The 24,289-nt window shown below is 35.7% G+C and overlaps 1 protein-coding gene across 1 annotated transcript; it reads right to left on the bottom strand.

Annotated features, from left to right (window-relative positions):
• Positions 1 to 14,556: 14,556 nt before the first annotated feature.
• Positions 14,557 to 22,760, bottom strand: LOC114257237 (cinnamoyl-CoA reductase 1). Its single transcript, XM_082922437.1, has 6 exons — positions 22,497 to 22,760; positions 22,074 to 22,243; positions 20,754 to 20,939; positions 20,439 to 20,601; positions 15,111 to 15,300; positions 14,557 to 14,894 (listed from the first exon to the last, which is right to left on the bottom strand). Exons 1-6 carry the CDS (start codon positions 22,612 to 22,614, stop codon positions 14,762 to 14,764), a joined length of 960 nt encoding a protein of 319 aa, XP_082778563.1. The 5' UTR covers positions 22,615 to 22,760; the 3' UTR covers positions 14,557 to 14,761.
• Between the last annotated feature and the right edge of the window lie 1,529 nt (positions 22,761 to 24,289).

Raw genomic sequence — 24,289 nt, forward strand, 5'->3', positions numbered from 1 at the left:
CTTCTTGGTTTTTGTTTGTATGGCTTGAAATTAGGCTTTATAGGGAGCCTATGTCCTACTAATGACCTATCCAACCCTGGTAATTCATTATAAGACCATGCAAAAAAATCTTTATATTTCTTTAAGACCACTAACAACTGGTCTCTGTCAAAAACACTCAACAAAGCACTAATGTATGTGGGTTGTTGTGTAGAATCTTCCCCTAAGTTCACTTCTTCCGAGGGGTCTTGTATCTCAGAACTCACTGATGCTTCTTTTTTGATTTCTCTTGTCTTCAAAGCAATCTCCTTACTTTGTTCTGCTCCCAATTCCATTGATTCAACATCCTTGCCTTCTTCCTCATAGACAAAGTCTGTCCATAAAGCCTCTTCTTCTTGTATCTCCTGGACTTTTGTTTCAATGTCCAATGCACAGTATTTATCAAAAGCCAAAACCTTGACCTGTTGTTGCTTTTGCTTACAACCAATTACCATGGCTTCTTTTTCTTGCTCTTGCACCTTTTGGACTATTGATTTTACATCCAAAACTGAGAATTTAATTAAAGCCAAAGATCTGGCCTCTTGAGTTTCATCATTTTACCTATAACTAGGCATCATTGTCATCCTTGGCGACAAATTCTTCATCAGCACTCTCCTGAACTAAGTCCTTCAGGTGTGCTAATTCCTCATCAGCCGTCACTTCGGCTGATCCATCAAGTTTCCTCAGTACACTGAGTGGTGCCACTCATTCAGTATACAATTTGGCCTCTGCAAAATCTGCACAAGCTATGAAGGGTTGAAGATCTGCATTGATCTCCTCTGTCTCTCCATTGCTCAAGGCCATCATTATTTTTCTGATGTAGAGAGGAAGGCACACACTTGTTGGTGTGAATCCAATCCCTACCAAGTAGGGTATTGTACTTAGCATTGCTGTCGATAATGAAGAATGTTGTCATATAGTCCCTGGTTCCCACACTCAGGTTGATGGGCAAAATACCCTGAGCCATCTGTTTGTCTCCAGCGAAACCAGCAATGGTTATGCTGGTTGGGATTAACCTAGGTTTCCTTTTTCCTAGTTTCCTCAAAGACGATTTCGGAAGCAGGTTTACTGTTGTCCCATTATCCACTAATACCCGGTTCAATTGTATCCCATCGAAGAAGGCCTTGATATAAAAGGGTTTGACATGCTATGTCATGGATGTCATGGGATACTCAAAAGGATATGAAAGGTTAATACTCACCTCTTCCTCACTTTCGTCTCCAGTTTCCATTGGTGTAGCCATTTCAGATTCGTCTTGCACTATACTCACTTGTGAGTCTTCACTAGAAACTGGAATTGGGTCAATCTCCAGACCTTCTTGGTTTTCATCTTTAGCTTGGAATTCATGTGGTAGTATATGTACCATATTCACTGATACTGGAGGGAACGAGCCAAATTGGACGACTAGCTGTACCTGCTTATCTTCCTGGCCAACTTGTTCAATTACTTCAAAAGCATCTTCCATGCTACATTCTGGCACTTCAGTACTAGTAACTTTTTTGAATGGTCTGTCTTTGCTAGTTCTTCGACCAAAAATGTCTGTTCAGCCATGAAGGCTTCAAACATTCCCTCCTCGACCATCTCCTTTTTTTTTTCCTAGGCCAACCTCTCACTCTGTCTCATTATCACTTTCCATCAAAACCCTTTCCAATCCTGCCAAGTTGGATCTTTCTTTGGCTTTTAGTTCGGAGTGAACTTTGGCCAACTGTTCTCTGCTGTAACTTATTTTGTCTTGAGTAGTCGAATTTGGATTGTGGTCTGACTTTGGATTTTTTTTTCCTCTTATCTGGCCCCTTGACTCGACCAATTAAGAGCTTTTCCCACTTTTTTTTCAGGTCCTTCTGGTACTGAGTGTACCTACACTGGATCTTCTTCCTTTGGGATCTGGAAATCACTGGGACCATGTTTGGTTCCTTTGTTTTCGGATGCTTAAGTAACACCCAATTATTTGGGGTCACCAATGCAGGTTTAACCATCCCACTCTGGTCTCCAGCAGCATTTCTTTGGGTGGGTATCTCCATAGGTTTGTTCTGCATGACAAACCAATCTGGAACTCCAAGTACCCATGAACCCACTAACTCAGTTGTTGAACTGTCTCTTTCTTCCTTCGAAGCCAGTTTCGAAGCTGCTTTGTGAAGGCCACTGTTTAGCTCTGACTCCTTGTTTTGGGCCTAATTCAGGCCTTCCATGAAGGTGGCCACTTTCCATCTTGTGTGAAGCTGGTCTAGGGGGCCAATCTCTGGCTTTAATCCCATAACTTGAGCCCACTTCAGGCCTCCTTTCAGGACGATTGCCCTCCATTCTGTAATGGTTGGGTGGTCTGAACTCATGTAGAGGTCTCTTACCCTTGGATTGCATTTTAGTAACTACTGACCCAGCCATGAATGGCTGCTGCCTAGGGCCAGTTGGATATGGCCTTTTGTTATAGGCACTGGTTGATTTAGTACACCTCTGAACATTCTTGTAATATTGCTTTCCATCAACCGGAAGCCCCTTCAGCCACTTGTAGCTCAACCTGCACCTGGGACACATTCTTTGGATGACAGCTGCCTCCAAAGAATCATCATCCAGTGTTTCCTCGTCAGAGTCTTCCCTCTGGTCTGCAAAACCTTGTCCAACAACTGGTGAGCTTCTAGTATCTTTCCTGACAGTAGTCTGGCTAACAACATGCATTTGCACATTAACCTCTTCTAATTCCTTCAAGGATAAACTCTAGAAATCTGGCACAATAACATTGGCTGCAGCTTCTCCAATTTTTGGGAATGGATTAGAGTCGATCCCCATGGCCTTTTCAGCTTTAGTTGGGAATTTCAAACTTCCTTTCCGAATCTGTTCTTGGATCTTGTCCCGAAAAACAATACAGTTTTTAGTCGAGTGAGACCAAGAATTATGTCATTTATAATACATTTTTCCTTTAAGTTCCTTTAGAGACGGAATTTTGACTCATTTTGGTAACTTCAGAAAGTTAGCAGTAAGCAAATGATCAAAAATGTCATCTGCCTTTGTTAAATCGAAAGAGTATTTCCTATGAAGGTCTTTCTTTTTAAATTGCTAGTCAATTGTTGTGTCTTTATGAATTAATGCCTTACAGATCACAGGTTCTTTTCCTACAATCTCTACTGCATCAATCTCATAATTAGGATCTCTATAATACGTCTTGTATGATGCATTACTTCGATCTTGTTCTTCTTCTAGTAATGCTTCATACCTAGACACCTTATAGGTTAGTTCCACTAAGTCTCTAAACTTAGTTGAGTCAAACTTCTTTCAAAGCCTAAACTCTAAACCATTTTGAGCCAATCTTACAAATTTTGGCTCTAGTAGGATGATCCTACATTTGTTTCGCGCTCTTTTGAATCTGCCAATGAATTGAGCAGCCTTTTTATCAGGCCTTTAGCTCAACCTTGCCAAGTCTACCATGGAAACTTCTGGCTTTGTTTGGAAGAACTGGGCATGAAACGCCTCTTCCATTTGTTGCCAAGTTTGGATAGAGCCAGGTGTAAGATTAATATACCATACAAAGGCTGCCCCAATTAGAGAATTTAGGAATAATGTTAACTTCATGTAATCATTATTGGTAAATTCACCACATTGAGCAGCGAATCTAGTAATATGTTCAACCGTTGACTGGTTTCCATTCCCGTAAAAAAGAGCAAAGTCTGGTATCCTAAATCCTCTTGGGTATTTATGCACCCTATCTATCCATTCTAGATATGGCTTTCTGTACACAAGAGCTTGAACCCCTCAAGCCATTGGTCCACACATCTCTCTAACAATATCAGCAATTTGGTCCCTAGGAACCATATTTTGTGCCTGTTGAACCACTACTGGAGGAACAAACACAGGATTTGGTAGACAACCTTGTGCTTGAGGTCCTCTTGGTCCATAGGGCGGTATATTTGGGACTGGTTGTCCTTGTGGTGCTGGCTACTGTTGAGGGTATGGGTGACCCCTCTGAGCCTATCCTACGAAAGGACCTACGAAAGGTGTTGGAACAAGTGTTGTGTGTCTTCCAGTTACAGGAAACCCTTCTAACCCTCCGGGCACAAATTCGAACAAAGGATTAGTGAACCCCCTCGTGCCAGGTATGCCTTCGAACATGAGGTTTGGAAACATCCTTATGCCATTTTCTGGTGTTGGGCCAAATCCGTCAATTTGCATGGCTTCACTATTAAGTACTGAGGCATTTTGATTTGTCACAGGCCTCAAAAGAGGCTCATACCAAGACTGAGGAGATGGTCTTTCATAGTTTTGGTTACTAGTTTGACCATTAGTATGTCCATTATGCTACTTCTTTGCTGAGGGACATTTGAAACTTCCTCTATGTGGCTTGCGTTAGTTGGTTGATGAGTATTCATTTGATCCAAAAAGGATGTTGCCCATCTTTCAATTATGTTCGTTAACTGCTGTCCCATGGCATCTACTAGGCCTCCACATGGATTCATTAGCTAAGTAGATGGAACAGTGGATGGTCCAATTCCTTGGCTTCGTCCAATACTCTGAACATGTGGTACTTGCCCCGAAGTGTTGGTCTGTTCGACCATAGGTTCTGATAAAACAGGTATTTTCACAGGATGTGTTATCACAATATCCTCTGGATTAGGTATTTCTACCTCTCCTTCCATGCCTTTTTCCAAGCATTCATTTTCTCCTTATCTTCTACGTCTAGCCATTTCAATTAGTCCCACTGGGCATGCCTGTAGACACCCCATTTTTGACCGACCTTAAGACTCAGAAGTCATCGATTGAGCGCTCGGTGATAGTGCATGTTGTGCTCGTTTCGAGTTTCCGGAGTTTTGGCCGAGTGCCTTGCCCCCGGACCTTTTAACTCTTTGTGCTTTGGCTCGGTTTGCGGACCAGGCCTTGTTTCTCTTCCCTAGAGGGAGGGAGTGGTCTGGTAGACCATCTCTTTGTGGTCGTAGACCACTTTTCCCGCTTAGAGACTAGTTTTCGATTTTCAGAGCCTTTGGCAGCGCGCCTTGTCTCGGGACCGCTTGACGTTCTCCGTTTGGCGTGGTTTTTGAACCACACCTTGTTTCCTTGGCCTAGAGGGCCACTGTGGTTTGGGAGACCACTTTTGTGGTCGTAAACCACTTTTGGTGCTTGTCAGCTAGTTTTCGAGGCTTCCCGCTGCGCGCTTTGCCTCCCGAACTTTCGTCTTGCATCCATTTTGGTTTATTTTTGGTACAAACATTGTTTTCATCCTGCCAACCAGTTTTTTGGTCTGACAACTGGTCTCCCTGATCTTTGGACCATCAAAAGTGGTCGGCCACCACACCATTTGCTTGTTTTCATCCTCTGGACTCTCTCCCACCATGGCCGATCAGTTGTTGTTTTGGGAGACCACTTAAAATGGTCGACCGACCACTTAAGTAGCTGGCCGACCACTTTAAGTGGTTGGCTGCTTTTTGTCACCTTTTTGGAGGGATGGCCTTAGGCCTTAGCTTCTCCTAGAAGCTTTGCCTTTTGTTCTCTATAAGAGGGAGGCTCCTCCTCCCTCCTCTAGGTTCAGAAAAATCTCCCTTGAGATATACATATAGCCTTGTATCTATATCTCTCTTTTGTTCTTGTTTTGTGCCTTGAAAGTGTAGTTTTGTCTCACTTTTGTACACAAACACACACTCAAACACCTTGCTTGTGTTGCTGAGGCTTCTTGAAGTTGTTTTTGGTGTTCTTGGGCTGGTTTGAGCTCAAAGAGGTTGCTGGAGTTGCAGTAGTAAAGAAGGTCTTCAAGGGTGAGTCTTTAACCCTTAAATCCCTCATTCTTGCTTAAGCTTTTAGCCTTATTTTCATACTGTTTTAAGCTTAGCTCTTAACTAAATTTTTTTTTTGTTTTTCCATGCTTAAAAAGTTTGTTTAAGGTCACTTTTTCATTGGGGGTAATCTACCCCCTCTTAGGCCTTGTTAGGCCTTGTTTTGAGCCATCCTTTTAGGCTCTTGTTGTAGCCTTTGCATGACCTTTCTACCACTGAAATCCAGAGGATTTTCAGTAGTGGAAATGTTGTTTTGGAGTCTTAAATAGGAGAGGGTCATCCTCTCTCCTTGTATTTTGAATACTTGCCATATATGCCTCATGTTTGAGCATGTGTTTTAAGCTTGTGTTGGCCATATCTTGGCTTGTATTTGTGATTATTTTGCTGAGGCTTACCACTATTTTTGCTTGGTTTAGTCATCCCTTGCATGCATAATACACTTGTAGTGTAAATCACACACACTAGCTTTGTATACTTCATGAAGTAGCATGTCATTCTAGCTTATGTTGAGTCTATTTCAGCATGTTCTTGGGCTTGTTTTACTATGTCATACCTTTGTTAGGGTTTGGTTTGGTCACCCTTTGCATGCTCCTCGCACTTGTAGTGCATTTCTATGAAATAGCCTTTACATGCATCATGCTTTCACATGTCATTCTAGCATGATTTTGGCTTAACTTCATGAAGCTTTTGTCCATGTTTTAACATGATTTAGCTCTGATTTTGGTTGTTTTAGCGATGCATGAATTGCTTTGCATAACTATGGTTCAAGCTAGCTTGTTAGCTTTGTGCATCAAGTCCATTAGCTTGCTTTACTTGGACTATTCGAATGATTTGGCATCATTTATTATGTGATTTCAGTCCATGTTTCATGCTCATGCACTTGCATTTTTTCATCCATTCAATGCGTTGGAGGGTTTGCCCTTTTATGCCTTAACATGAATCATTGGGTATGCTTTCATGCTTTAGCTTGCGAGCCACCATTTCAATGTGTTTTTGGGGTTATTTTTCCATGATATAACTCTGATTTTTGTTGGTTAAGTCATCCCATGCTTGGTCTTAATAGGTGTAGTGTAATCCAACTTATTTGCCTCGTATGCATCATGCCTTACACCCCTCATGCTAGCTTGTTTTGGCTTCCTTCCATGCATGTTTTAGACTTATTTTAACATGTTCTAGGACTGTTTTGAGTTGCCTTGGTCATATCCTTCATGCTTTGTATAGCTGTAGTGCAATTGGCCTTGCTAGCTTTGTGTTTTGATGACTCATGCATGCTATCTTTGAGCTATTTAGATGATTTGGCATCATTTAGTACTTCATTTCAAAGCTTATAGTATTGCCATGTTCCCACTTCTTTCATGCTTTGAATGCCCTTAAGTGTTGTGCATCGTTGCTTAGCTTATGGACCAATGTGTATGCCATCTTGCCTAGGTATTTGAGCCACCATCTTAGCATGTTTTGGTCATTGTCTTGACTTATTTCAACTCTGTCCATGTTTGGTTCATGCCTCTGTGCCATGTATTGCATGCCTCCTTTGTAGTCCTCTTTACTAGCTTCATGCTTTAAGGACCATTGCATGCTTTACTTGTGTTGATTAAATGATTTGGCATCATTTCTTACCTCATTTCAGTGCACTTAGTGTTGTTACACTTCCATGTTTGCCACTATTTGAGCACTCTTGAGAGTTGTGCTCTTAGGCTTACTTGGTGGGCCATTGCATGTGCATGCTTGTATATGCTTCATATGCCTTAATTTTATCACCAATGGCCACTAATTTGGGCATGGCTGAGGCCTATTCATTTTGGTTTAAGTCCATTGTGCATTGTGTATGCCATGTAGTTCATAGCATTGAGTATGCCATGTTGTTCGCATGTTGATTCATCGCCTTGCGTATGCTTATGTTTCATTGCATTGTGCATGCATGTGTTAGTATTGTTCGCGTATCATTAGCTTTGTTAAGTTAATCATATCACATTGCATTGAGTATGCCATGTAGTTGCATGTTTGCATGCTTAAGTCACATTGCATGTTTGCCATGTTACTTGTGTTGCATTGTTGTTTGGAATAGGTGTTAGTCCAAGCACGAGAAACGATGGACGTTTCATACTTAAAGTGATGAAACGTGTCTCAATTCTCGGTCGCCGATGCTCTTGATCAAGCATGATAGAGTTTTAGGCCTTATGTGTTTACTTGTGCATTCATTTCCATATTGAATTGTGCAACTTCGCTTCTCGGCCATCATGCATAAAAATGCGCGATTGGTGGCTCGAGGGTCGAGAACTACACTTCCTTGAGTTCATTACATGATAGGGAGGGTGGTTGTGCACACATATCTTGCAAATACATTGCCATGCCCTTTCTTGCTCTCTATTGCAGCAAACTAGAACTCAACAGCAACAACTGGTCGGCCAGCCAGAAAAACTAGCTGGCCGACCACTTTTTCCAGCTTTCAACAAAGAAAGTGGTCGGCAGGTGGCTGCAGAGACCAAAAGTGGTCGACCGCCTTCTCACAGGACTCCCAAGGTAAAGTTTCAGCTTTTTGGAGCCTGGTGCAGTGTTCTGAGAACAAATGAAAATAGAGGCAAATTAGGGCATCGCATTGGATTTCCAAACGAGGCGACCGGGCATGCATACATTCCTCTCCCTCTGAAGCTCCTGCTTTACTTAACTAATGTGTTTAGCTAGTTTAGGCTTTGGTTTGTACCTTTAATAGTTAATGCGTTAGCTATTTCAATTTGTTTTGTAATAATTAGTTAACTAGGATGAGTTAATTAATTTATTTTGTAATAATTAGTTTAATTAGCTTAGATTAGCTAGTTAGCTTCTTATTCGGTCCTTCCCTCGAGAGGGCACACTGTTGTAATAAGCATGCATGTGTGCGATGCATGTCTTCCAACTCCCATTTCTTTCTCCTTTTTACTTAACCGCTTACGATGGTTAGTTTTAGGGCATATTTCATTTAGCATACCTTATGCTCGCATGCGTGCATTCATTCATCTGTCTTGTATGCACCGGGCTCGGCGCATCATACTAACTGCATTGTATTTCAATTCCTATTTGAATACATGTACCAAGTTACATTTCACATGACATGATTAGGATAGCCGAACCTATCTTAGTTGCATTCTCGCATGTGTTGCATTAGCCATTTTAACATGAACTAGGATCATGCATGATTGCTAACTAGTTCTTTGTTTTGGCTCGGAGTACACTGCGAGTGTTTACGCTTTTGCATACTGCATGTGTGTTATTGACTGCCATGAAAGCATGCTTGCCATGAGGCTAACTGCTTATCTGATATAACTGCCTGAATGCCTGTGGGTGAAGGTTGGATTACTTGAATTGGAACAATTCATCAAATCCTCGTTTTAGCCTACTTGCGAGTAGCAAACCCCAAACCATTTCCAAACAAACAGATATGTAATGTTTTGTTCCAAATTAGGCGATCTAGTCTATACTTGTTTGCTGTGCGTATCACGTAGTAAGATTAGCTAATTAATCAGAATAGGAGCACATGTGTTTTCAAAAACAACATATCATACTTAGTAAAGGCCGATCTTTGATCGGGCGAGCGGGGGTGCTCATTGCATGACCTTCCCCTTTCGTACCCAAGTTCCCGAGCCGAGGGAACTTTGGTGATGACGGACACGTGGCCTTAGGCATGAGTCAGGGCTTCCTAAATCCCCCCAAAATAAAATATTTAGGTGGCGACTCTGTATCTGGCAAAGCAGTCCATGTTTGGCACTTCTTTATAAAAATCAGCTTTCCAAAACGATTTGTCGGATTTGGACTCTTTGGTGATTTATCGGTCTCACATCGCACATTGTGAGATTAGATTCAGAACTATGACATTGAGTCCGAACTGTAGTAGCTCAAAGAGCAAAAGAATTCTGCGCCCATTCGCAGCGCGGAGCTCAGGAGCCCCCGAGAGCGCGTCTACAGTGCCAAAAATATATGTTGGTTTTTTGGCTTTCGAAGGTTATTATTGTAATTTTGAGCGTGCCAGCAAGGGTCAATCAGTCCTTACAGAAAATTAATTGCCAACCAATTATCAGACGATTGTGTTTTAAGTTCTTTCAACCTCAATGAAAAGGACTTTTACTGGTGGCTTTTCATTAAACAAAATGAAAAACTTACAATGATCCAATTTAGCCTCGTAGAGATTTACAGCAACAAGCTATTCGAAAACTACTCCTATGAACGAAATGTAGTGCAGAAATTTGAAGTAAAAAACAAGAAATGTAAAACTGGAAGGAAAATAAAGTAGATAAAACTGATTTCTCTGCTATTTATACTTCTCAATGACAATCGTCGAACTGCATTTCTAACCATCGAACCATCCCTCCATGGTCGTTGATCATGTTGCCTTATAGTTAGTTCCAGTATGCCATCTCTATAGTTAGACTTCCCTCTTGATTTTGAATTTAAATATAAGTAACCGTTGAAGCCACGTCATCTTGCATCTCTTTGTTGATCTAGTGCTATGCAGATCTACAAAAACCAATACTAACTGCCACGCGTGTGATTATGATTAAAGATTTGAACTGACTTCTCGTATTGCCCTCATCTTGCCACGTGTCGAACTGTAATTGACTTGTACAAAATATGTAGCCAACACACATACATCTACTCAACTACAACAAAATATGAAATCATCCTAAACTTTCAAACTTCAAAACTATTTTCAAAATATATAACTAAACAAATTAAAAAAAATTCTAAACTCTCTTCTTATTTTTATTTTTATTTTTTGAAAATTTGTTTTAAAACACAAACTGGACACACCCAGAGAATTTGTTTAGTATTTTCTAAGTGTACTTATTTATATATTCTTAGGTCATATTATTTTTCTATTTTTTTATATATCTTTTGATAAATTTTTTTAAAAATATACTTATTTAAATAATTGTAAATAATTCTAGAATTTTAAAATAATAAATAAATAAATAAATAAAAACATGAAGTTCAACGAAGATGCCGACCAAGGAGGTAAAGTAAATCAAGAACAGTATTAGCAGATTCGTCAACCTTCAGATGGAGAGATGAGACTATACTACTACTGTTGCTGTACTTCGTTTAGTCTATGTTTGTTTGATTCTTTAGATATGGAGATTGGATTAATACTCCATACATACATTTAAAAAATATTTGATTATAAACATGAACAAGAGGATTAACTATTTCCTTTATTTAGTAATCTTTTTTTATGATAGACTAACAAAGTCATATGTGATAGGATTAACAAAATCATGAAAAGGCTGGAATTAGAAAATTAAGGAGGAAATTAGTGAAATTTTAAATAAAAGTAAAAATTATATTTTTTAGAATAAAAAAATAATTATAATATTAAAAAAGTACTAAAATTTTAAAAATAGTTTTGTATATTAATATTATTTATAATATTACTAATCCTGAACAAACAATTGACATCTTGGATGTACATGTGTTTTTTTATCAAGACGCTAGTGTAGTGGTCCCTTTTTATTTTTTTCCAACAGTTAGAGGTTGTTTGGGATGACTTAAATAAGTGTATTTTTTATCTTTTTACGAAAAGATATGCAGAAAAGTAGAGAGGTGATGTGATGGAAAAAAGATAAAAAGATAGATTATTTTGTGTATGCCAAACTTGACCTTAGTCAACATCTGTTTTTACTTTTGTCAAATTATATTATGTTTGTAAATTTTGGGATTTTATACTTTTTTTAAAAAAAAAATCACTTTATTTGGTTTGAATTTTTTTAAAATATTTTTCAGAAAATTTTATTTTTTTATTTTTCATATTTTATTTTTATTTTTACTGAATTTTTTTAATATTTTAAGTAATTTTTTTTAATTTTTAGACACACCTAACATAAATACATTTAAAAAATATATTTTTTGTAAATTTTTTTTTTTAAAAAAAAAATTCACTAAATATCAAAAATACAAAAAAATACAAAAATTCAGTATATTTTTTGTGTATTTATTAATTTTTAAAAATATTTTTTCGCAAATATTTCACTTTTAAGACACATCTAAATAAGATGCATCTAAAAAAGTAAAAAAAAAAAAATACTTAAAATTTTAAAAATATTTACTAAAAACAAAAAAATACGAAAAATAAAAAAACTCAATTTTCAAAAAATTTAATTCAAAAAACTCAAACCAAACATACTAATTATTATTTAAATTTTATCACACGTAGATAAATTCCTTTTGGCAAATTGTAACTGATGTGTTTGATTGTGTGTTAATAGCATTTTTCTTCTTATATTAGAGAGAAAAGTGTGTGTGCCTACCTGAGAAATTTTTATAAACACAAGCATATAGAATAGGAGATGCATTTTCTCTAGTTGATAATTCAATTGAAGAGGTGTTGTATTAAATCTACTTTAAGATTCGCTTTGGTAATCCTCGTTTATTTTATAAGATCTGTCGATTTGATAATTTATGTATAAAAATAAGCTTATTAAAGGTCAATAACTACATTATGGGATTGCATTTGTCTTTAAATGACAAGTATGATATTGAGAATAGACTATCTAATTTTTTAACAGATTCATGTTCAATTAATCTGATTTTTTACATGAATATTTTTTTTAACAAATTTTACAAATTGAACCGTTTAAATCATTCAAAATGAATATTCAAAATTGAGCACACGAAGGACTATGGCTCCAACCCGAGAGGAGCTCAACCTATAAGTAGAAATGTACTTTCACTGAAATTGTTTTGCGATTCTGGGGGGAAGTCACTGCAGTTGGGTTGCTTTGAAATTACATTAAACTACGAACTTAAATCTGTGAGATGCATATTGTTTGATTGGAAATAATGCTAAAATCTATTCCTTGATCACTGTATATATATAAAATATATTTTACACGGTACACAATCTAACGTTATTTTATAGCTAGCTAGAAAGGGACCACCCTCAACAATAATATTGGATGATGGAGGTTGTGACATGAATCATTAATGTTTTCTTACATGGAAAGGATGGCCATGTATTTCTTCTATTTATGTTTATAGTAATGATCCTACCCTTCTCAACTCCATTTTATTAAGCTTCAAAAAGTGGACTGATGGGGAGTGGTAAGAGAGTTCTAAAAAAACAATCACGTTTTTTGGTTTTAATTTTTTTTAAAATTAAATTTTTTATTTTTTGTGTCTTTTTATTTTTAATAAATATTTTTAAAATTTTAAACAAATTTTTATTTTTATTTTTTTAGATGCACTTTACTCAGATGTATCTAAAAAATTAAAATATTTTAAAAAATCAATAAATACATAAGAATACAAAACAAATGTACTAAATTTTCGTATTTTTTTTTATATTTTTGGTATTTAGTAAATTTTTTAAAGATTTCTTTTATAAATATTATATTTTATAAGTGCATTTATGTTAGGTGTATCTAAAAATTAAAAAAAAAAATTGTTTACAATATTAAAAAATTTTAGTAAAAACAATAAAATAAAAATAATAATAATAATAATTAATTTTCAAAAAATAAATCCTGAATTATGAAACCAAACAAACTATAGCTTAGTTGGTCAGAGTCTAGATGCAACACATTCCCCCCTCTTCAGGTTATGGCCTTTGATGTACCAAAATAAATAAATAAACATGACTCGACTTGCTACTAACATTCCAAGCTCCTGCAACATTTTTGGGTGGGGATATTTTTAACCATTAGTTATGCAATAATGCTACAGTGACTAAATTTGGAATGAAATGTAATACATCAGTAACACATTAAATGATATTCAAAATTTGATGGTCATATATAAGGGAAGAGTGACAGTCAGAGAGTGTTGATGGGATATACAATAGTTGAGCCATTTTGAAGCCAGTGGCTAGGGTTTAAGGTCACTCAGGGCAAGGGGGTCCCAAATACAATACAACATGTTCTGTGCCACGCTAACACTACTGGTGCTGCTGAGCCCTGCATATGCATTTCATGGGACCACAATACATACATACATACATACATACATACATATATATATAAGAGCATCTCCAACGGTAGTAGGCATTTTACCTATCTGAATATTACTATAAAGTATATATTTTATTTTGCCTATCAACTGTTTTATGTTTTTACTCCAACCATGCTCTTTATTTTAGCTATTTATCCAAATACTATTAATTTTATAGAATGACACGTCAACAACAAAGATGGAGGGAAATGATCCTAATGAATGAATACATTTTGCCTAGCGTTGAAGGCTAGCTACATGTAGCTAGTGAATATGAGTTGAGGCAAAATGCCTAATCATATGCCTAGTGCATTGGAATTGAAAAAAGTGAATCACACTAGGCATTTTAACTAACAAGTATTATATGCCTAGTGCATTGGAGATGCTCTAATAGTGAATCTTTACCTTTTCATGGTTGCGGATGAACCCTGATCTGGCAAGCCCACCAGGTAATATTTGCTTCTGCCATGACTTGTCCAATCGTTTATTACGATGTGACAGAGGTCAAAAATGGAAGGGCCTGCCATTGGTCAAAACGGATTATGTATTAAAACAATCTAATTTAAACTCGTCCATTTAACAAACAGCATTAAACGGATTGGATTAAATTGGTACGTGTAAAACAAATCAAGAGAAGGAGCTAAAGAAACTATGGCCCCTAAAATTGTGTTTAGATTATGGATAATCCCTGTCCAAATACATAATTCTCACTTTCTTTCAAAATTACTACCCATATCTATGATCCAAACAGTCACAAGACAAGACAAGTGACCAACAAACAACATACATCCTCATATCCTGTCCACGGTATCAATTTCCACAAAAACTAAAGTTCCATGTAATCGTGTAACATTAATTGCAGTGTTCAAAAACCATGTTTCAAATTAACTGGAGTCATGAGTTGCAACGCTATTGCAAAATGAACAAGGATCGTTTACAACAATACCCAATACAACATCTATAGAACAAAGAGGTTCTGGATATGAGAATGCTTGATGATACAACTTGTAAATACTACAACAGAATGCCAAGATCATTTAGTCCAGAAGTCCGGCTTGTCTACAGCTTTCAATGGAATCAACCAGAGTTTCTTCTATCGGTCTGTAACTCCAACCCAGCTTCTGCAATTTCTCTGAACTGAGCTTTTCTTCTTCCTTTCCCTCAGTAAATCTGGCAATGTGTAATTGAATGAAACAGCAAATTTTAACCCAACAAAGGTAACCCATAGTAATAATTCAGCTACACTTATTGGTGATAGACCATAGCTATAATTCAACCGCTAATACCTAATCTATTATATAATATAAAATTTAAAAAATGAAAAAGAAATTCGTACAGCAGGAAAATCCTTTTAGATGAATATATTATGGAGAGACAGAAACTTACTTCTTAGGATAATTGTAGTTCGGGTAGTTTTTCCTGAGTATTTCCACCAGATCTTGTGACTTGATCATGTAAGCTGTGCATATATACCTTCCTTCAGCTTCGGGCTTCTCATATGCCAATAGCAGTGCTTCAGCTACATCTCGTACATCTACTATCATCCTCAAATTGTTTTCGAATTCATCATATCCCTCTGTAAATAACAGGATTGGGAGAAGTCATGACATCAAGTGCTACAGTCTTCACTGACAAACCATTTTCATGAAGAAAAAACTATATATCAGATGACTAGTAATAAGCAACGTATTGATGAAGTCATGGCACAACTTATGAAAAATTATGCACTGCTTGAGTGCCTTTCAAGTGCGCTCTGAGCAAGCCTCTGTGGGCTCCTGTTATGAAGAAATCCCAGCACCCTGCTCGAGCACACTTTCAAGTGGGCATCAAGAGCAGCTCTATGGACTTCTGTGAAGTTGAAATGTCACCACATTTCTTTAAACCTAGGGCTCTAGACTTATGCAGAGCTCCCAGGGGGCACCTCGCTCAAGCGCGCTCTTCAATTGGTGCCCTTGGGGCTTGCCCAATTAATCTTGTTTTGAATAGTTTCCGATCATAAAGACCACAAGACTAAGCATAAGTTATTCTAGTCAAACTATGACATGAAAAGCATGTGTCCTAGACTTAATACAAGATATCATATGTAAATAGGATCGAAGCACACTTTGCATTATCTCTAAAGATCTTTAATCTTGATCAGTTGGAGACACTAACCTATTCTCACTAACACGCATTTTGTCTATGGAAATTAGCAAGGCATTAAATCACTTTACAAAATACTCGGGAATAAAGGGAGACATGATCTCTATCAGCTGGCAATTCATTTGCATGACGTCATCTTGAATGCTGTCAGGGAATCTGTGGAAATCCAAATCATCTATAAAAATTTCTACAAAATGTTAGTTACCTCAATTTATTTGGCTGTGGAGCTCACTAGGTTGGAATGCTAAGTATTTGCATGTGCCTTCTCTTCCCATTTTATTTTTTTATTGCATCTTTCTTTTACTTTTTTCCTGTGCGTGTATTTTCAGGGGTGGGGGGATTGGTTCCACAAGATTGATATCCAGCTTCAAGTGTTCCATTTAAGTGCAACCAAAGTTGACATGCTGTTTCAACATCAACCCACATCCATCGCTTTAACATTTTTGCTTTTTTGAAGAAAGCAAAAACGCAGCATTTGTTTGCACAACATTTATTTGTGCATCCGTACACATCAAATTATACACATGAATGAGTATGATTATCTGTACGAATACATGTACATTTATTATTTATACATGCTTTTATGACCACTTATATGCCTATAAGTTCTCACATAAGTATTATACATACCTTTATGCCTATATACAAATTTATACATTTATACATGCATATTTGTCTACATAGAGATGCATCATAGGTACTTTTATCCATACATATATGCTACACGTCTTACTAAATTGATTTTTAAATGTATCCATACCTAATTGTACATTATATGACCACATGCTGTTATCAAAAGTAATTTCATATGCATATTAATGAAGATCATGGAAAAAAAAATAGCAAATCTGGAATTTTACATGAAACACATTTAGGACATCAAGAATTAAATATTTGGAATAATTTCAAGTCTTCATATCATTATAGTATGTTTTAGTAATTAAGGGTATAATGGTAATTCCAACAATCGTTGGACATAGGTTGTAGTGGTCGCCCATGGGTTTTATTTTGGGTCAAATTATTAAATGGGTCATTATATATGGGTTTTATCATGTCTAAAATAATTTTAGTGGTCAAAAGTTCAAGTTTTCTATTTTGATATTGAAATAGAATTAGAAATCATTACAGTTTCCTACTATGATTGAAGTAGAATTGGAAGTCATAGCTGGTCTAGATCTAGAATATTAGTAGTTGTTAAATATTTTTAGTTTCTAAATTTGATTTATAGTCCTTATAGAATTAGGAGAGTCTTTAGCCTATAAATGTATGTTTAATCTCAATGATTGAGGAAAAAGAGTTAATATTATGAAAATTTGAGATTGTGTTTGTGTGATTGGCATATTCGTTGTGAGGTTGAAGGACCTTTCTCTCTCTCTTTTCTTCTTCTTCTATCCAACAAGATCACTGTTCACATCACAGTGCTTAGAACAACCACCCAACAGACTCTAAACACTTGTGTTTTCATTCCCAAAACCCTACCTCTTTACAAACCCTTAAACTCCTATATTTTCAAATACTTTTGCAGCCACAAACTCCCACCAAATCTACCCCTATAAGTCTATTATTGTTGCTGCCAGTATAGTTAACCCGGGCTCACTACTTGTAGGAAAGTAATCCATACTCGTCCTACATTAATTTGGTATCAAAGTGTCAAGATCCTATCTTGTTCGTTACCAATCATTTGATGAAATTTCTTTCTTTATTACAATGTTGACAAGCATTGAATTAAATTTGAAATTTAAAGCCTCGTCAAGAAATTATAGAGCTACTAAGAAAGATGTTGTGATGTTAAAGGAGGATTTTGGGATAATTAAGGAGGATTTTGCAACAACAAAGAGTGATGTGCATACTATCCAGACAACTTTGAATGGATTGAAAGCTTTCATGAAAATATTAGTGGCTGCTGCTTTGGAGAAGATTAATATCTAAGAGCAAAAGGATGATAGTGTTGAAGATTTTGAAGAAACTATAAAAGAGCAGGATGAACATATTGCTAAAATTAAAGATCTTGAAGAAATGAAGGCGAAAATTAATTTGTTTACTAAAGAAAGCATGAAAGATCATCTTGATCAAGAATCTAAAGCCAAGAAAGCCAAAGAAAATAATAAGAATGCCACTGAACTTTCTGGTCTTCACAAGAAAAATGAAGTTCACATTGAGTTTGTTATTCCTAATAAATTTGATGTGGTCAATGGAGTGATGACAACATTGAATTTTTTTATTTTCTTATCGTTCATTCAAAACAATCAATTTAAATGTTTGCAAGTGCAAGATTCCACAATCCTCATACTTCAACATTACAAAACTCGAGGCTGAGTTTTTTCAAATGCAAGGGAGAATGATGAAAATCATGGAGAAAAAAAAAAGAAGCAAATTTGGAATTTCACATGAAGCACATTTAGGGCATCAAAAATTAAATATTTGGAATAATTTCAAATCTTCATGTCATTATAGTAAGTTTTAGTAATTAAGGGTATAATAGTAATTCTAATAATTGTTGGGCATAGGTTGTAGGGGTCGCCTATGGGTTTTATTTTGGATCAAGTTATTAAATGGGTTATTATATATGGGTTTTATTTAGGGATGGGTACAGGTCGGTTGCGGCCATAGAACTTCTAATTCACCACCTGTCCACCAGATTGGCAGATTGGAAAAAATCAATCCACATCGATCCACTAATCCGACAAATGTGGATTGAGCGGATTGGCAGATGGATGTGAATCGATTTGGCGGTTTAAAATTTTATAAATTTTCAACATAATTCAACTTGTGCACTTCTTAAAAAAAAAGAAAAGAAATATTACGTCAATGACTTAAAAAAGTATTAAAATCACTGCATACCTCATCCACATATTACAATCACAGCATGCCTCATACACATAAAGTATTACAATTTGTGATTCTTAAAATATAAAAACAATTCAAACCACCAAAACCATGAACAGAGCAATGGTAGAGATTGTATGCCTCTATATTGTTACATCTATATCTGTTTTTAAAAATAAAAATCAAACAGCATATATCATCTTTTTTATTTATTATTTTCAAATTTAGATTTAAAAATCAAAAAATAGAGATAAATAATACATTTATTTTTTTCAATTCAAAAAATATATTCAAGTTGAAAACTCTTTTTCAACAGACTATATTCAACATAATATTTAAACTTTTTTTCAATTGAAAACACAAACAAAATATTTAAACAAATAGAAAACATAGCCTTATAAATTAGTAGGGGTGCTCGTGGTTTGGCGGTTCGATTGCGGCCAACGGAACCTTAAATCCATCATCTGTCCAAAATTAGGCGGATTGAAAAAATCAATCCGCAACTGTCCGCTCGTCATCACGCATCTGTCCAAAATGCGGAGGATTAATTCGGTTCAATTCGGTCAGTTTGGGTGGATCAGTATATCCGCTGCTCACCCCTAGTTTTATTATGTCTAAAATAATTCTAATGGTCAAAAGTTCAAATTTCCAATTTTGATATTGAAGTAAAATTAAAAGTCATTAAAGTTTCATATTATGATTGAAATAGAATTGGAAGTCATAGTTGATCTAGAATATTAGTAGTTACTAAATATTTTTTATTTCTAAATTTGAGTTATAGTCCTTATAGAATTAGGAAAGTCTTTAGCCTATAAATATATGGGTAATCTTAATGATTGAGGAAAAATAGTTAATATTATGAAAATTTGAGATTGTGATTGTGATTGTGATTGTGATTGTGTGATTGGCCTATCCCTTGTGAGGGTGAAGCACCTCTCTCTCTCTCTCTCTCTCTTCCCTTCTATCCAACAAGATTACTGTTCACATCACTGTTCAGAGTACTTAGAGCAGCCACCTAACAATCCCTAAACACTTGTATTTTCATGCACAAAACCCTACCCTTTTACAAACCCTTAAACTCCTAATTTTTTTAAATACTTTTGCGGCCACAAACTCCTACCAAATCTAACCCTATAAGTCTATTGTTGCAGCTACTAGTATACTTAACCCGGACTCACTACTTGTGGGAAAGTAATCCATACTCGTCCTACATCACATATACTTCCATATATGGCCATTTCATCCTTATGTAATGACTTTAATAGGAAAGCATAATTAAATTCTGTAGGGTGACTTCAGTGCTTTTGAAAGGGTTCACTCAAAGCATTGCAAGACTGAACTTTGGAGCTCAATTGGCCTCACCTTCTCGAAGTTCAATCATAATGAGAATGATTGGAAAAACAAGCATCACCATTCCTCAAGGCTTAACATCACCAAAACTCGAGCATTATATATATATATATACATTTATCCTTTTAATACAAATTGGAGTCCTAGATTGTAGGCTTAAAGCATAACAAGAAGGATAAAGCAGAGCAAAAATGCTTCCCATATGGAATGTAATACCAAAAGTAACTTCTCAAGCATTAAAGTTCAAAAGTTAACATTCCACCGCAGCATATAAACATGCATAGGAACACATATGAGCACATCGTTTAGAATAAAAGAAAATAAGATTTACATGGATAAAAAATGCTACTTCTACCTGAGAAAATAAAATGATATAGGTTTTATTCAATTAGGTACCTTTTGAAAGCTTAATGAGAACCAAACTACTAGCATTTGTTGTAGACTGGAGCATTGGTCCCAAAACAAGGGTTGGACACACTCTTACAACATCAAGCCCACTTCTTTTCGCATACTCAAAAGCCTCACTTTCTGCTTTTGTTTTGGAAAGACAATACCAATTCTAGGACAAAGAACCAGAAAATCAATATAAATATAGAAAACATTAGCATGGAACCTACAATTTTAAAAAGCTTTGAATAATATCAAGAAGAAATGCACTACAATCGCAACATAATCATTACAAGTTTAAAGTTGGCTTGTTTAATTGATTACATTAGTTCTTTTGCAGTATTCCGCATCAGACCAACAAGTCTCATCCTTCACTTGACCCTTGGGCCATTCAGGGTTCAAGGAAACAGCAGCTCCAGAAGATACAACCACCACTCGTTTGACATTTGCTTCAGAACATGCCTTGAGTACGTTAAGAGTACCCTTCACAGCAGGCTCAATTAGTTGCACCTGCACTAAAGCTATTAGATACTATGGAAGTAAAATAACTCACCCAATTCATAACACATTAAAGTCCCATTGAAGTTAAACATTCAATGATTACACATGTCATCACATTTCAATCCTGCGACGCACTTCTTTACCTGTGGATTAACTTTACTATCACAGATGCAACCAGGGGTTTACAGCAATCAAGAAGCCCACAGTTATACATTCAACAACTTCATGGACCCAATTTATGAGAGTAACTGTACAAAATGCCAGCAACTCCCCTAAGTGACATGCCACATTGATCCCCAAATGGTGAGAAGTAGGGAAAGGTGCTAACACTTTAATAGACAAGTGCACATAAAGAAACTAGTCCAAGAGTGTAAAATACAATTAGGAACTTGGAACATAGGAACAATAACAATGATTGGGAAGAGAATGAATAATTTTTTTTTTACAAGAAACAAATGGGTAAAGGAAAATCTAAAGCAGTTAAGGAGGTTAAAATTAAATTGAAGGCTTACAATGCTCTCTATCTTAAGTTGTAAGGATGGAGAACAAGATACATAAGATGAAGAGAAAGAAAAGACGGAGACCAAGTTCAGGTAACAATTTGGATATTATCTATTATGTCACCAATGAATGGTGGGACTCATTAAACCAATGGGTTGGTGACACGACAAGTGGTATTCAAAATTTGGTACCCAAAAGTCACCATAGGATTACTTGCTCAAAAAATGAACCCATGTAGGCAAACCCAATTAATTGGGACAAAAGTTTCATTGAGATGAATTAAGAATTGAACAAAACACAAGCATGGTCGGACCGGTATCATATTTTCACGACTCTTATTCTCATAAGTTGGCTCAGTCCAAAACAGTAGCAAAATCAATAGCTAAACACATTAGATAAAGAGATGCAATATCCAGAAATTCTCGCCGCCATAAGAATCCAAGTTACAGTAGAATTGAAGTCATATGGGCTGATGCAGGCTGAATGTATGGACTATGAAGCAGTGTTACGTGGTCATCCTAATATCAAGATGAGGACAATATGCAACACTCCACATAGGTTCAGAAGTCAATATAGATATAAAATTGGCAAGAAGGATGCAAATGATTTCAATGAACAAGATCAATCACAAGGTGTTCTTGCCTCCGGATCTGGCAAGCTGCCGGGGGGAACTGGACTGGCGACATGGAACACTCCGACACACCCCGTGATGGCTGCAGAAAGAGAGTTGTAATCCAGCAGGTCCACCTTGAAGAGTTTAAGCTTCTCGGATGCTTTTTCAAGTTTTTTCAAATGAGAATTTTTCTCATCATCTGCAAGATAAATTGAATAGGATTTACAGAGCCATATGAAAATCTTTTAGATCAAGGAATATATGTTCATAAACATGTAATTCTAAATTAAAACAGAAAGAGCATCAACTAGAGAGAGAGAGAGAGAGAGCCACAGTAATCCTACGAGTTGAATAGATGATGAGATTGGTATGAAAGAGATATAACAGTGGTTAGAGAGGCGATGAAAGTTGAGGAGAGGGATAGGCATAGGCATAGAGATTGGGGGGCTTACGAGGATCTCTGACGGTTCCATGGATGGAGTAACCATTAGAGAGAAGAAGCTTCACCAACCAAGAAGCTACGTACCCTCCCGCCCCTGTCACGCACACTGTGCCCTTCTCTTCCGCCATTCACTCGCTGAGTCAACCACTACTACGCCCTACAGCCACCACAACCCACTCATACTGCCCTCACCTCATCAAAAACACAAAGGTCTTATAAAAAAAGATAATTACGAGTCGGTTACAAGTGTTCTACGTGTATTTTTTGATTTTTTAAATTAAAAAATTGAAAAAAAAAACAGATGGTTATTTGGAATAATTTTTGACTTTTTATAAAAAAATATATGTACTAACAAATTGTATAAATTAGTGTTTAGGAGAAGGTTGAACGGAATAGGCGGTATGGTGGGCTGAATCCAAGGACAGCGTGGGAGAGGGGAGGTTGGGAGATGATTCTCTGATTTTTGGACATTAAATTGGAGGTGTTGTTCGGCCCATGGAGGCTCATCAGGGGTCTTGTTTTGCTAATCAAAATCGTTCAATGTGTAAAACTCATTGAGTACTATCTTCTTGTAAAAAATCATATTTATTGAATATCGATAACTATCTGATCGGATTTATTTGTTTTCAACTGTTAACTATAATACCATCTATTTTATAAATTTTAACTGATTTGATCATATAGTTATCGAAATTTGATCAACGTGATTTTTTACAGGCATATTTTACTCGATGAGTTCTACACATTAGGCGGTTCAGATTATTAAAACGGAATCCGTGATAGACTCCCCGCGGACCGAACAATATCGAGTTATTTGTACACCTAAATAAATGCAATTTTCCAAAAAGTCCGCTCCACCTGTCCCACATCAGAGTTGTATCAAGTTGTTTGAAAATTAATTTTGTATAAAATTATTTTTTTAATATTTTTTTTTTGTGAATATTGATAACTTTTAAAATAACTTTTTAACTTTTTAGTTTTTTTTTGAGATCCCAACCCAGGCCTTAACTTGGGGTGCGTTTGATTTGGTTTTGAGAGATAGAGTATGAAAGTTTAGAATGATTTAATATTTTGTTGTACTTGAGTAAATATATGTGAGAGAAAAAGTGATTGAGAATAAGAGAGAAGAGAGGAGAGAAAAGAGAGAAAAAGTGATTGATTGATGTGTACTAGACAAAAAATAATTTTAGAAATTTTTTTCTAAAATCACTAAACCAAACAAAATTTTAGAAAATTTTATCCAAATTTTGTTTTTCAAAAACAAACCAAACAAGGTTTTATTTTTTTGATTTTTTTTTAAATTATTGGGAAGAGCTAATTTAACTTAATTTTTTTGATTTTTTTTAAAATTTAGCTTAGTTAAATTAGTTTTAATTGATTTTTTTTTTTTCATATGATAGTTGTGAGAAAAAAACGTAAAATGATTATAATTTGAATGTGACATTTTGCTTAAATTGATCTATTTTATCCTTTTGTGTCAATTAAACTATTTTAGTCTTTTCCAAACAAAACCTATAAATATGAGTTAGACTAGTTTTTTGAATTAATTATTTTAGTTTATTTTTAAATTTTTTATAAAAAAATATGTAAAAACATAAAAAAGTTAATTGACTTTTCGATAGTGATTTTTTTTTTTTTTGGATTATTTTAGATAGTTCCTAAATTTGCCCATTATCATAGTTAAAAAGTTACTATGTGCTATTACATTATTCTCTTTATTTTCGTATATCTTTTTATAAAAAAATTAATTAAAATAACTTTACATGATATATTTTGAAAAATTATCACATCTTACTGAAAAAA

This window comes from Camellia sinensis, chromosome 3, assembly GCF_055761805.1.
Source record: "Camellia sinensis isolate YWXY chromosome 3, ASM5576180v1, whole genome shotgun sequence".
NCBI lineage: Eukaryota > Viridiplantae > Streptophyta > Magnoliopsida > Ericales > Theaceae > Camellia > Camellia sinensis.

What these genes read in the sequence shown, in the direction of transcription:
- LOC114257237 (XM_082922437.1), bottom strand. Translation starts at nt 22,614, where the DNA reads ATGGCGGAAGAGAAGGGCACAGTGTGCGTGACAGGGGCGGGAGGGTAC. An exon ending in TGGAACCGTCAGAGATCCTC is followed by an intron (nt 22,244 to 22,496) that starts GTAAGCCCCCCA and finishes TTTATCTTGCAG; the next exon opens with ATGATGAGAAAAATTCTCAT. An exon ending in AACTACAATTATCCTAAGAA is followed by an intron (nt 14,895 to 15,110) that starts GTAAGTTTCTGT and finishes ACACATTGCCAG; the next exon opens with ATTTACTGAGGGAAAGGAAG.